This window comes from Panthera onca, chromosome E1 (assembly GCF_046562875.1).
Source record: "Panthera onca isolate mPanOnc1 chromosome E1, mPanOnc1 haplotype 2, whole genome shotgun sequence".
NCBI classification, from domain to species: Eukaryota; Metazoa; Chordata; class Mammalia; order Carnivora; family Felidae; genus Panthera; species Panthera onca.
Genome location: NC_138352.1, coordinates 27,062,267 through 27,074,706, shown reverse-complemented (window position 1 = coordinate 27,074,706; position 12,440 = coordinate 27,062,267). Strand labels below are relative to the sequence as shown.

Sequence of the window (12,440 nt, the reverse complement as noted above, 5' to 3'; positions counted from 1 at the left end):
TCGAAACCTAGCTCCCAAGTACCTCCACCCACGTTAGCGCCTCCTTCAGTCTGGGGTTGGGGCAGGCGGGAGCAGTCGCAGGCAGGCGCCCCCACACCGTGTCCTGGGAGGCCAGGATCCTCGGCCTGGCCCCCTCCCAGACCACCAGGTGACCCTGAGCCCCGTGCGATGGGGTAGACCTCTCCCCTCCTGCTCCCAGCACACCCCTGGGTTGTAGACTGGACGGCAGAATCGCGGGGTCATGTTGACGTGCCCACAGTCACCGGCCTCTTATGTTCACCCAGGGGCCTTTGATCTCTTCAGTAATTTGAATGGTACAATTAAAGATGACTTTTCTGAATTTGACAACCTCCGAACTTCAAAAAGAACAGGTATGTGAAAGATGGTAGTCGTTTCCATAACGTCTGTGCCTTTGACCAGCCCAGTTGTTGCAGAAATAATCGGCTTTCAAGACCTATCAATTTCCTGCATTTTGTTGTGTTTTGGTCTCGGGAGCTGTAAGTGGCCGATTGCAGGAATTCACACATTGGCAGTGAAAAGTCATGCGGTTGGGTTTTTCTTTCACCCCGTCCTGGTGTCGGGCCTGGGTTTCCTGTCTCATTCACCTCTCTGCCTCGGCCCTGCCCCCAAACCCCAGAGGCTGCCTGCACGAGCCCCAGCCCAGCATGGGCCCCCCGCTGTCCAGCCTGAGCCGCTATGACTGTCTACTTTCCTCCCGAGTCCCCACTCCCCAAGCTGCCCCTTTTGCAGACAGCCTGAGCTCTGGGCCTGGACACGGTGTCTCTGCCCGACTTCGTCACCCCCGTTGTGGCTCCCACCCAGTGCCTGTCAGAGGCCCAGGCCCAGTGCCCCCGGGGCTGGCGGGGCATCAGGGCAGGTAGGGTACAGAGAGACCTGACCAGGGGGAGGGGGCCGAGGCCAGAGGCCAGGGACAGAGCCAGGCTGTCTCTGTCCGTCTCCGGCCACGCCTCCCAGCTACATAGAGCAACTTCTCTCCTTTCTCTTTCCTCTCTCAGCTTCTCCCCGTGCCCTCCCCGTTCTCCATTTGCCCCCCACCCCCACCCCCTTCCTCCCTCCCACCTCCTCCCACCCCTTCCCCCAGCTACAGCTACAGGCCTGGCTGGCCCTGGTCTAAGGTACGAGCAGCCTGGTGCCCCGGGTCACCCCTCGGGCCCCCTCTCAGCTCAGGGGACCAGAGGCCACATAGAACGTGCTGCTTCTTGGGGTCTTTCTTTCGCTGCGTTAAAAAAACAAAATGCCATGCGTGTCCTCTGCGGGCCAACTTACAACCTAACTGTCCTGGCCCACCCACGCGTGCCTCAGCGAGAAGGCGGTGTGGCTTCTTTGTGTGGACATCGTTCCGTGGACTTGCAAAATAGGTACCCCCAATTCTAAAGCTATTTCCACTGCAGAAAATTTGGGAAAGTTTGTGGAAGGAAATGAAAATCATCTGTAATCCTTCCACCCACCCCAGCCGCTGTGTATGTTTTCTGGGCTCTGTGTATACGGTCTTTTTTGTTCAGCTCATACTGTCCGATGGAGTTGGGTCCTCCCCCCTCTCCTCCTTTACAGAAGAACAACGGATTGAAAAATGGAAACATTTTTCTCAGGACATAAAAAAAAAAAAAAAAAGACTTCAGCAACTATTCCATCGCTGTGTAATATTCTCCTTGCGTTGCTCAGCGGTAATTTATTTGATCTGTAACTTTTGGGAGGACATTTTAGGTTGATTCCAGGTTTCGCTCAAGTAAATAATGCTGCTGTGAACAGCCTGGTGCTTACATCCCTGTTCACATTTCGCATTATTTCCCAAGACTGGATTCCTAGAAATGGGATTACCGAGTGGAGAGTATGACCATTTTTAAGAACCCTTAACCCCATTGCCGCGTTGCATCTTGGCCAAGCACACTGCGTTCCCACCAGCCTGTCTCAGTACACCCTCTGTTGGCTGAATTTTTGAAAATAATTTGCTTTCTTCTCCATCAAGAAATTCACGTTCATTGTAGAAAATGGACAGTGAACACACACCAAAAAGTAAGCTGCTCGTGCCCAGCCAGCAACCTGAAGGAGCACCCCGGTATTTTGGGGGGGGGGGTAATCATGCTGTCTGCGTTGTCTTGTCACCTGCTTGTCTTCACGTAACGTTGTGATACGGCTCTTCCCTCATCATCGCGTCTTCTGTCCCTGCGCTCTGGGTTTGGTTACGTGAACCGGGGGTCCTGGGAGCTGCCCCTGTGGCCGACTGTCCCCGGTCGGGTCTGTTGGAAACGGCCCTGCACCGAACATCCCGTCTTCTGCGTGGCACGCGGGGTGCCCCCCGGAATGCCTGTGTCTCGCTTGGGACTCTCCTGGGGTTGGCGTCTCGGGGCCCCACCCTCCGCTCTCACCGTGCCCGCGTGTGTCCCTATCTTGCAGCTGAGGCGGTGGCCTCTCCACCATCCCAAAACAACGGAACTACAAGCCCCGACCCCTTTGAGTCTCAGCCCCTGACCGCCGCCTCGAGCAAGCCCAGCAGCTCCCGGAAAACCCCAGAGTCCTTCCTGGGCCCCAACGCGGCCCTGGTGAACCTGGACTCGCTGGTGACCAGGCCAGCCCCGCCGGCCCAGTCCCTCAACCCGTTCCTGGCACCAGGTATGCGCACCTCCCGGCCCCCCCCCCCCCCCCAGCCGGTCGTCCGCCCTTCCTGAGAACGGGTTTGGGGCAGGCCTCGGGCCCTGACCTCTCCTCCATCCCTCGGGGGGCACTTCCTGCCGTGTCCCACACGGTGGTGCCAGATGCTCAGAGGCATGGCCGCAATTGCTGGGCTTCAGCGGGCAGGGGTGTGAACGCCAGTGTGCAGTGGTGGGGTGGGGGCTGGAAGACAGCCCCTCTCCTCAGGTAGACCGAGACCCCTGAGCGGAAGCTGTCCCTGACGCGGTGCCCTTGGCCAGGGAGACCCTCCGGCAAGCACCGCCTCCTGGCCTTGCGAGGGCAGTGGTGGGGTGAGGAGGGGCCGGAGTTTGCTGCCCAGCTTTCCACTCTCTGGGGGCCACTTTCCAGGGACCCATGGACCCTCACTTCAGCCCCACGAGGGGCTGGATTCTGCCTTTCCAGGGCTCGGAACCCCACCTTCCCATCCCTGTGTGCGTCCTCCCTGCCGGCAGGCTCCTTCTAAAGGCCCGCTCTCCACCCTCAAAGGCTCCGTGTGGACAAGCCCCCAGCCCTTGCTTTAGCGTCCAGGGCTGCTGTGGCCGGCTTGGCCCTGCCTTCTCTGCCCCTGCACTCACACCCTCAGCTGCCCCGAGCCCCTCTGCTTTCCCTGCCCGGAGCGCCCTCCCTCCAGTGGGAGATCACAGTCCTTCTCGGCACCCAGCCCAGATAACCCTCTCCCTCCGGGGACCGACGCCCCCGAGATTTCCCAGCAAGGCCTTGGGAGCCCCAAGGGCCGGGATGTTATCACATTCAGGGCGTTCAGTCTGAAGCGCACCGCAAGACAGATCTGAAGCCCTGGGCCACGGCCCCTCATAGAACCCTGCAGAAAAGAGGGACCCCAGGCCTTAGAAGAGTTGAGGGTGGGGACCCTGGGGCAGAAGTGGGGTGTGTGGAGGGCCTGGTCCTGCCCAACCCTGTGATGGGCAAGGACGTGGTTGCTCCTTGCTCCCTGTGCAGGATGAGAACCCAGTGTCTAAGCCAGGCTGGCCTTCCCCCCCCTCCCCCCGGTGGCCCGCCATCCCTCCCCCCACCAGTCACCCGGCGGCGCCCCGCCATCCCTCCTCAGGGGCTTCTGCTACCTCTAAGGTGGCCCTGCTCCAGCAGGGCTGATCTGCAGGGTTACCAGGGGCTGGTGCGGGGACGCTGGCTGTGCCCTCAGCAGGGCGTGTGTCTCCCCAGGGTGGGGCAGAGAGCGGGCAGGGCAGCGTCTCCTGGTGGTGACCTGTGGGGGTGCCCTCAGCAGGCAGCCTTCGTGCTCTGGGGCTGGGCTGCTTTGGAGACTCAGTGCTGGCAGCTCTCGCGTTTTTGGCAGAACATCAACGGACATTTTTGCTGAAAGCTGGGGAAAGGTTTTATGACGTATGATAAATTCTGGACATGCTGGGTAAGACATGGCTGCATGCACTTCTTGACTGCGGGGCTTCTCAGAGCCTTTATCATGCCAGCCCTTGGGTCCCAGGGCCCAGCATGGAGACTGCCACCCTCCAGCAGCAGTTCCCAGCTCCCCCTCTGCCCTCCTCATTCCCAGCCCCCCGTGGTCACGGAGCGTGGCACGCGGAACATGGGAGCAGTGCCGGCTGTTCGTCGTGAGGGAGCCCCACGAGCTGGGCACGTTGCTGGCACTGCCCCATTCAGGCTTTGGGACTCTGGATGAGTCCCTTGGCCTCTCACAGCCTCGGTCTCCTCACGCGGACACCGGAGACCCAGCCGGCAGATGCGTGTGCGCGTGCAGAATAGCGTGTGCGAAACAGCGGGCGCCGGGAAGGGCTGTTCCCAGAGGGGTGGACTGCGGAGAGCACGTGCTCCCGGTGGCCGCCAGCTTCCGGCCCTTGGACCTGGGGATGGATGTTGTCCTGACGAGGGCCGCTGTCCCTCCTGCTCTCTCCTCAGGTGCAGCTGCAGCCTCGGCCCCTGTCAACCCCTTCCAGGTGAACCAGCCCCAGCCGCTGACGCTGAACCAGCTGCGGGGGAGCCCAGTCCTGGGGACCAGCACGTCCTTTGGGTCGAGCCCGGGGGTGGAGCCCGTGGCTGTGGCCTCCATGACCTCCACAGCCCCGCACCCAGCCCTGGGGGGCAGCGGTTCCTCCCTGATGCCACTGGGCCCCGCCACGATGAACATGGGGGGCAGTGTGGGCATCCCCCCGTCGGCAGCTCAGGCCGCCGGCACAACCAACCCTTTCCTCCTCTAGTGCCCGGGCCTGGGACCCACCACAGAGCGAATGCCCAGAGCACCTGTGCCTGAGGACGCCCAGCAGGGACTCGATTGCAGAAGGGGGGGGTGGGTGTTAGGGCTTTCCACTTCCGGCTTCCTGATAAAAGGGTTGCCTCTACGGCCCCGATCCTCAGACTCGAGCGGCGGCCGGCCTGCTAGACGTCAGACCTGGCACGCGGGTCTCCGCGCCTTCTGAGGCCGCCGCTCGCCCGTCCCTGGCCTGTAGCCCGACCCTGCCCGGTCGCCTCCCCGCGTCCCCCCCACCCCCCACCCCGAGCGTGAGGTCCCGGCTCCTGTGGAGATTGGCCAGCTCTCTGGGGCCTTGGACGAGGGGGCGGGAATTGTCCGTGTCACCCTTGCCCTGAACCTCAGCCCGAGGGCCTCTGGGACGCTGCCTGGCCCGGGCCTTGGGACAGCCACCGTGTCTTTGCCCCTGACCTCCAGCCCTAGCAGGACCCAGGCAGTCCCAGGTGTGGACGGAATGAAGCACCAGCTCCATGAGACGCTCACCTTTTGGGGACGTGGTTGTGCATATTTTATTTTCCTTTGACTCGTGTGTGAGTTCAAAGTAACCACCACCACCGTGGAACAACTCGAATTAAATCCACTAGAGCAAGCTTTAAACTAATCTGAGCATAACCCCGCCACGTGGCTCTATGCTTGTATACGTTTGCACATATTTTGTTTAGTACAGTTTCATATTTGAGTTTGCAGAATTATCTAATAGTCTTTTTTTGGCTAATATTTTTATAACGTGGTTCTTATTTAACTGTCTAGTTTTGATAGAATTTACCAGGTCTGGCTCAATTAAGATATTGGCACGTGTCATGTTAGTGGTTTAAATGCTCTTATTTATGGTTTTAACTCTAAGAAAATTTAAATAGGAAGAGACAAAAAAAATGCCTTATGGAAAAACTAAAGCAGATTCTTTATAGGGAAAAATATGGGAATTTGATTACACATAAAAGATGATGTTTATTTAAAAAAAACAAAACGTACAACAGCAACAACGACAACATCCCAGCCTCCAGTTGCCTTTTCCTTTCTTTCACTCCCTTTTTTTGGTGACTTCCCAAACTGATTGATTTGTAGCCTTTTGGGCTAGATCCTGAGAGAGGCTATTTTTCTTACCCATACACCACCGTCAAGAAAGTTAAAGAAAAAAAAAAAAATCCAATGTATGAATGTGACTCACCAGTTTGTATCGGCTAATTCCCTTTTGTAACTGAAGGCACGCGCAGATCGACAAAGGACTTCCGTTGGCAGTGGAAATCTGAAACGGAAGAGGCGTCTTGAACCTTGTGTCTGTGATCTCCTCTGTCTTAATCCGCACTCAGGGTGAAGATGGGGACGGCGTGGAGATGGCGGGTGTCTGGGGGTGCCCGTGGCTCCCTGGGGACAGCCTCCGGGCCCAGAGGGGTGAGGGACCGGGGCTGGCCCTGACCCACCCGGCTGCGAACCCCAGACACACACACTGCAGACTTAAAAGTAATCATCTCTTATTTTGGAGAGGAGGGGGAAAAAAAAGTCCTTCTCACACAATAGACTTTTAACAAACATGCACTAATCTCACCCCCCCCCTCCTGCTTCCCCCCGCCCCCCACCACTGTAAGAAAAGTATGAAGTCATGAAATAAAGACCAGAAAGGATGTGCTTCTCCCCAGGGAAGGGACCCCCCCCCCCCCCAACCCCCCAATCCTGCGTCTGGTCAGCCTGCCTGGCGGGCGTTCCGGTCTTCCTTTCCGCCCTGGACTTTTCGACCCCGACCCCAAGGGCAGCGGACCCCGCCCCCGGCCATCCTCCGCCTCCTCGCTGGTTCCAGGAGGAGATGTGACCCTGAGCACCGCCCTGAGAGCCGTAAGATGCCCGGTGGCGAGCGGGCGGAGTCAGAATTGCCTTCTCAGGCCACTCCTGTTTGCTATTTTTACAAGCTCACCCTGCTGCTCTGAGAGGCCGTCCTCCGGCCCCAGGAGCCACCGCCGGAGCTCCTAACCGGCCACACCTCGGCCAGAGCCGGAGGCCCGGGGGCTGGACCACGGGCCCCGGCGGCGTCTGGCCTCTTCCGACCTGGGGGAGGGGCCTCTGCAGGCCGCTTCCCCAGGGAGGTGCTTTCACTCGTATGGTGCGAGCCCGGACCCCGTCACAGGCCAGCAGACCAAACCTGACTACTTGGCCAGTGATTCTTGGTCAGTCAAGACCCCTTCCTGACGTGACTTTGAGGCCCCCACATGGTAGCCACTGGGCCACCGAGGCCCCAGGAGACCCCCGTCCCTCCCCGCCTCCCGGCCCAGGCCCGTCCCAGGCGCCTCGTCCCTGTTGCCTGCTGCACTGATCATGAAGCCACCGGCCGCTGCCACACGTGTAACACACATGCCCTCACGCCCCCTCCCGATGGGCACCGTGGTAGGGGTGTCACCCAGCCCTTTTCTCAGTCCCAGGGGCCGGTGGCTGGTTTTGAACTTGTGTTGACTATTGATACTTATTTACTGTACAAATATAATTTATCATTTGTATCATGATGCGGTTTCTGGCTGTGTCCTTCCCTCACCCCCCTCTGCACGTCAGTCCCGCCACGCAGGAGAGGGGTGGGCAGGAGCAGGGGGAACGGTGGCGAGGTGCATGCCCCGTGGTGGGCATGCGGCTTGGCTTCCCTCCCGTGAGGGCCCCTCGCCCCAAGCTCTGCCCCGGGGCAGCCCTGCACACGCACCTCTCGGCCGAAGACCTGGCCTGGCGTCCGCTCCGGGAGCAGGACTCAGCAGGGACCCTGGGGAGGGTTTGCCTGAGTCCAGAGCAGCTGGGAGCGCCCCTCTGCCAGGGTGCCCTGGGTTACGCCGCGTCGAAAGCCACCTGTCCGTGGCATGACAACCCGCTTACTTCTTACGGAGTCCAGTGCCTGGTTGGTCGGGCGGCTCTCCAAGCAGTGATCGGGGACCCCAGCTGCTCCTTCTCGCGACACCGCCACCTTCGACACACGTGGCCCTGAGGTCTGCGGGGAAGGCAGTGAGCGAGCAGAGCGAGGAGTGTGAGGTTTCACGAGGGCCAAGTCTGGCGGTGGCTTCTCCCCGAACCCTCGCCAGCACCGGCCCCAGGGCTCCAGCTAGGAGCAGGGAAAGGGGGGAATGCAGGCTTCCTTTGTGCCCTGGGGGACGGGATGTGAGTTGGGTTAATGCGGCTGGTCTCTGTCACAGCAGGCCTTGTGGCCGCCAAATGCAGATTTCATCCTTTTGCACGTAGAGTGTACCCCTACCCCCGAGGGCAGCATCCTAGGGTCGCACACAGAACCACCAGAGAGCGTATGTGGGGGTAATTTGTTACACGGCAGTAGAGAACAAGCACACACAGAATTCTGCCCTATTTCCTTGCTGTCTTACCCTCATATTGTTCTGACTTCCTGCAGCCCCTGTTGAGGCCATTTGGGATAACGGGAGGAGCGTCACCCCTTAAACCTGATACTTCCCGGGAGGCTACTTGTCCCGATGAGAAGTTTTACTAGGACTTTAGTGTCCCAACCAGTTTTGTTTCTTCCCTCTTCCCGTCTGTTTCTTATCTGTTCCCCCAAGTCCCATCGGCTTCTAGAAACCAATTCCTTTTCCAACCTCTCCATGCCCCCAAAGTTCTGGATTCGCCGTTTCTGTCATTCAGCTTTCCTGAGCTCACCGCTTCACTGTGCTAGCTTTCCAAGTGCAAGGATCGCTCAAGGGAGGTTTGAAATGGGTCGGGCCTATGAGTGGTGAACGAACATCTTTCAAACCTACGTTTCTTTGGCCAGAACAACTCACAGGGACCCACCTGTGTACCACGGGGCCCTGGGAAAACGCAGTCTTCTTGTGAGCCGAGGAGAAAAAGGAGATGTTCTAGTGAGCACACAGCTTTCTCACGGTGGAGGACAGAGGGAACAGTGAGGGGTGACCTCGGGGCCATCCCCTTTGACTGTTCTTTGTGTGGATGGTCACAGATCTCCACCCTGCTTCCCCAGTTCCCAGGCACAGAATACCCTCAGCTTCTGAAGTTTCTAGCATCCTCCTGACTGGGAAGAGGCACGAGGCAGCTTTCTGAGGAGATGGTCACATTCTACACCTTGACAAGGAGGATGAAGGGTACGCATTGGTGGAAACTCAGCGCGTGCGTGAAAATTAAGATTTCTGCATTTCATTGCACGTAAATGTCCCCTCAAAAGAAATGGCACCTGAAAAACAAGTACCGAACCCTAGTTAAGGAGAGGCGTGCTGACATGTTGCAGAAGGAGGTGTAGTGATGTCTGAGGTCTATTTTGCACTAAAACTTGGACGGATGGAAGGGGGAAGGCAAACGCAAGGGTGGGGAGATGGCGACAGGAGTCTAGGCGGCTAATATGCAGCCGGCCATTCACTGGGACATTCCAGCTTTTTCCATGTTTAAACATGTTAATAAGAAAATGTTGATAAATTAAAAAACTGCAAAACAGAGGCACCTGGGTGGCTCAGTCGGTTGAGCATCTGACTTCAGCTCAGGTCACGATCTCACAGCTCGTGAGTTCGAGCCCCGCGTCGGGCTCTGTGCTGACAGCTCGGACTCTGGAGCCTGCTTCGGATTCTGTGTCTCCCTCTCTCTCTGCCCCTCCCCTGCTCATGCTCTCTCTCTCTCTCAAAAATAAACATTAAAAAAATTTTTTTAACTGCAAAATGGAAGAGGACGAGAGGAGGGTGAAGCACGCTACGTCATCGGTGCTGGCACGCTGGGCCTGATGGGAGGGGTTCGGCCCCTCAGAGCTGCAGGAAGGTGAGGAGGAGAGAGGAGAGGCATGTGGAGGGCCCGGGTTTCGCTGGGTGCAGCTGTTCGCAAGCCAAGAGCCACGTGGAGCTCGAACTCACAAACCCCGAGATGAGGAGTCCCATGCTCTGACTGAGCCACCCAGGCGCCGTCTTGGATCATTTCCTTCTCCTCGTGAGCCCTGCAGCTGAGAGTGAGGGCTCCTGGAGGCTGGAAGAGGGACAAAGACGTGGAGGAGTTTTCTCTGAGATGCCGGCAGAGCTGGCTGGGGAGAGCGGGGTCCGCCTGCAGCCACGAGGCATCCCTGGCCGCGGACCGAGCCTGGCAGTCCTGGCCTGGCCTCTGTGACCATGCCCCGGCCCCGCAGCACCGCGCGGGCCCAGGGCTAGCTTTCGTAGGGCCCAGGATGGCCGGGTGAGGACACGGGAGGGGACACGGGCACAGCAGTTGAGGGCATCGGATGAACGTGCCTGTAGTGACAACTGTGACTTTTTTTTTTTTTTTTTCTTTAACTTACATCCAAATCAGTTCGCATCTAGCGCAACGATTTCAGGAGTAGATTCCTTAGCGCCCCTCCCCCATTGAGCCCATCCCCCCTCCCACCACCCCTCCCGTAACCCTCCGTTTGTTCTCCATATTTATGAGTCTCTTCTGTTTTGTCCCCCTTCCTGTTTTTGTATTATTTTTGCTTCCCTTCCCTTACGTTCATCTGTTTTGTCTCTTAAAGTCCTCGTATGAGTGAAGTCATACGATATTTGTCTTTCTCTGACTCATTTCACTTAGCACAATACCCTCCAGTTCCACCCACGTAGTTGCAAATGGCAAGATGTCATTCTTTTTGATTGCCGAGTAATACTCCATTGTAAATATAGACCACATCTTCTTTATCCATTCATCCATTGACATCTGGGCTCTTTCCATACTTTGCCTATTGTCGATAGCGCTGCTAGAAACATGGGGGTGCATGTGTCCCTTCGAAACAGCACAGCTGTATCCCGTGGAGAAATGCCTAGAAGTACAGTTGCTGGGTCCTAGGGTAGTTCTGTTTTTAGTTTCTTGAGGAACCTCCATACTGTTTTCCAGAGCGGCTGCACCAGTTCTCATTCCCAGACAACTGTGAGTTCTAAACTGGGCAGGGAGGAAAGGAGAGGAGGGGCTGATGGCCGGCACGAAGGGGGTGGTGGGCAGCTTGGAGGACCCGGATGCAATGGACTGTTGAGGGGGGACCGCAGGAAAGGAACCACAAGGTGGGGAGGGAGTGGGCTGGGAGGGGGAAGCCTGGGTGGCTCTCTTGGAGGCACTGGTAACAAGAAACAGGTGGTGGGATGGGCGGCTGCTGAGGGGCAAGGCCAAGGTCACGGCAAGGGAGGAGGCTGAGGAAGAGGCCAAGTCGCGGGAAGGGTCATCTGCGTAGGTGGTGAAGTTGTCACGATTAGCTGGAGGGGCGCCTGGGTGGCTCAGTCGGTTGAGCGTCCCAACTCTTGATTTCGGCTCAGGTTGTGACCACACCGTCAAGGGATGGGGCCCAACGTCGGGCTTTGCTCTGGTAGGATGGAGCCTGATGGGAATTTCTCTCTCTCTCTGCCCCTTCCCCACTTGTGATTGCTCTCTCTCTCTCTCAAAATAAACTTAAGAAAAAAGAATAGCCGGAGAAAAAGGCCGAGGGCAAGGTAGTCAGGTCTCTGGTGGACATCAGTCCTGGGGGCTGGGACACGAAGGCGGAAATGCTGCTGGGAGCCAGGACGAAGCTCATCTCTGGGCCCGTGGGAAATGGCGTGTGGCAGCAAAAAGACACCGTTTAAGAGGGCTGTGAGCATAAGCGGCCAGGACTTGTTGGGGGCGGGGGGGGGGGGGGGGAAGGGTGTGGCCAGGGACAGTGCGGGTTTCAGCACAGGACAGAGGTGGAGGGAACTTTGCATTCAGAGAAGAGGCTCAGTATCCTAGGAATTTTGCTGACGACAGACCACACGTTCCAGAGCACACAGGGAGCTGGGGGCTGGGGCCGGGGGTGCCCGGGCAGCACAAAGTTCTGGTGCAGAGAGAACTGAGTGAGGTAAAGGACAGAACGGGGTTGGCTCAGTAGTGTCGGAGGCCAGGTTCCAATTGCAGGGCAGTGTGTAGGGGCGAGGCTGGTGGCCTTCAGGCCGGGAGCCAGGGGGTTACCAAGAGCTGGGCGCAGGCACCTTGCGGCTTCCCTTAAATCAGGCCCATGCAGCGCCAGGCGGCGAGGAACCCCGGGCGAGCTCTGGCTCCCGTCCCCAGGCTGAGGGCAGGCTGGGTGACCACCAAGCCACGGGGACCTGTGCGTTGAGAGGGCTCAGCTCCCAAAGTGCGGGCTGCTGGGCTGCATGGCGCACCCTCCTGTCCCGTGGGAGACCAGAAAGCTGGGATTCCGGCGCCTCCCCGCCTCTGGGAGGATTGCAGCCCCGTCGTCTGGGCTGCGGGGTTGGGGGCCGGCAGAGGGCAGGCCGGGAGGCCCCTCCTTGCAGCTCCTACCGACGGGGCTCTGTCTTCTTGCCTAGGGAAGCAGGCGGTCACACCCCACAGCGGGCACCGCGGCCGGGCACCCCGCAAGCCCGGCCTTGGGGACACACCTGTGTTAGGGATGAGCGTGTTGAGGCAAAGAAAAGGCCACACAGCCACGAGTGGCAGAACCGGGCTTGGAGCGAGGCTCACAGCCTAGGTGGCTGTCTCACCGGCAGTGCCTCTCTCGGGGCAGCTTCAGTCCCTTCGCCGGACAGGGTCGGGGGAGGGGCCAAAGGGGAGAGGAGGCAGCTCCAGGCCCGGG

The 12,440-nt window shown here is 58.6% G+C and overlaps 1 protein-coding gene across 7 annotated transcripts in view; it reads left to right on the top strand.

Annotated features, from left to right (window-relative positions):
• The window catches only part of EPN2 (epsin 2), an 86,104-nt gene extending 78,682 nt beyond the window's left edge, over window positions 1-7,422 (top strand). For 6 of the 7 annotated variants that reach the window (XM_060647136.3, XM_060647135.3, XM_060647132.3 and 3 more), the window contains 3 exons: window positions 285-371; window positions 2,416-2,631; window positions 4,582-4,995. In XM_060647136.3, the coding sequence (XP_060503119.2) occupies window positions 285-371; window positions 2,416-2,631; window positions 4,582-4,880 (602 nt within the window). In that variant the 3' untranslated portion in view covers window positions 4,881-4,995. Of the gene's footprint in view, window positions 1-284; window positions 372-2,415; window positions 2,632-4,581 lie in introns of all 7 variants that reach the window. The other variant, XM_060647137.3, reaches the window with a different exon arrangement.
• Window positions 7,423-12,440: the final 5,018 nt, after the last annotated feature.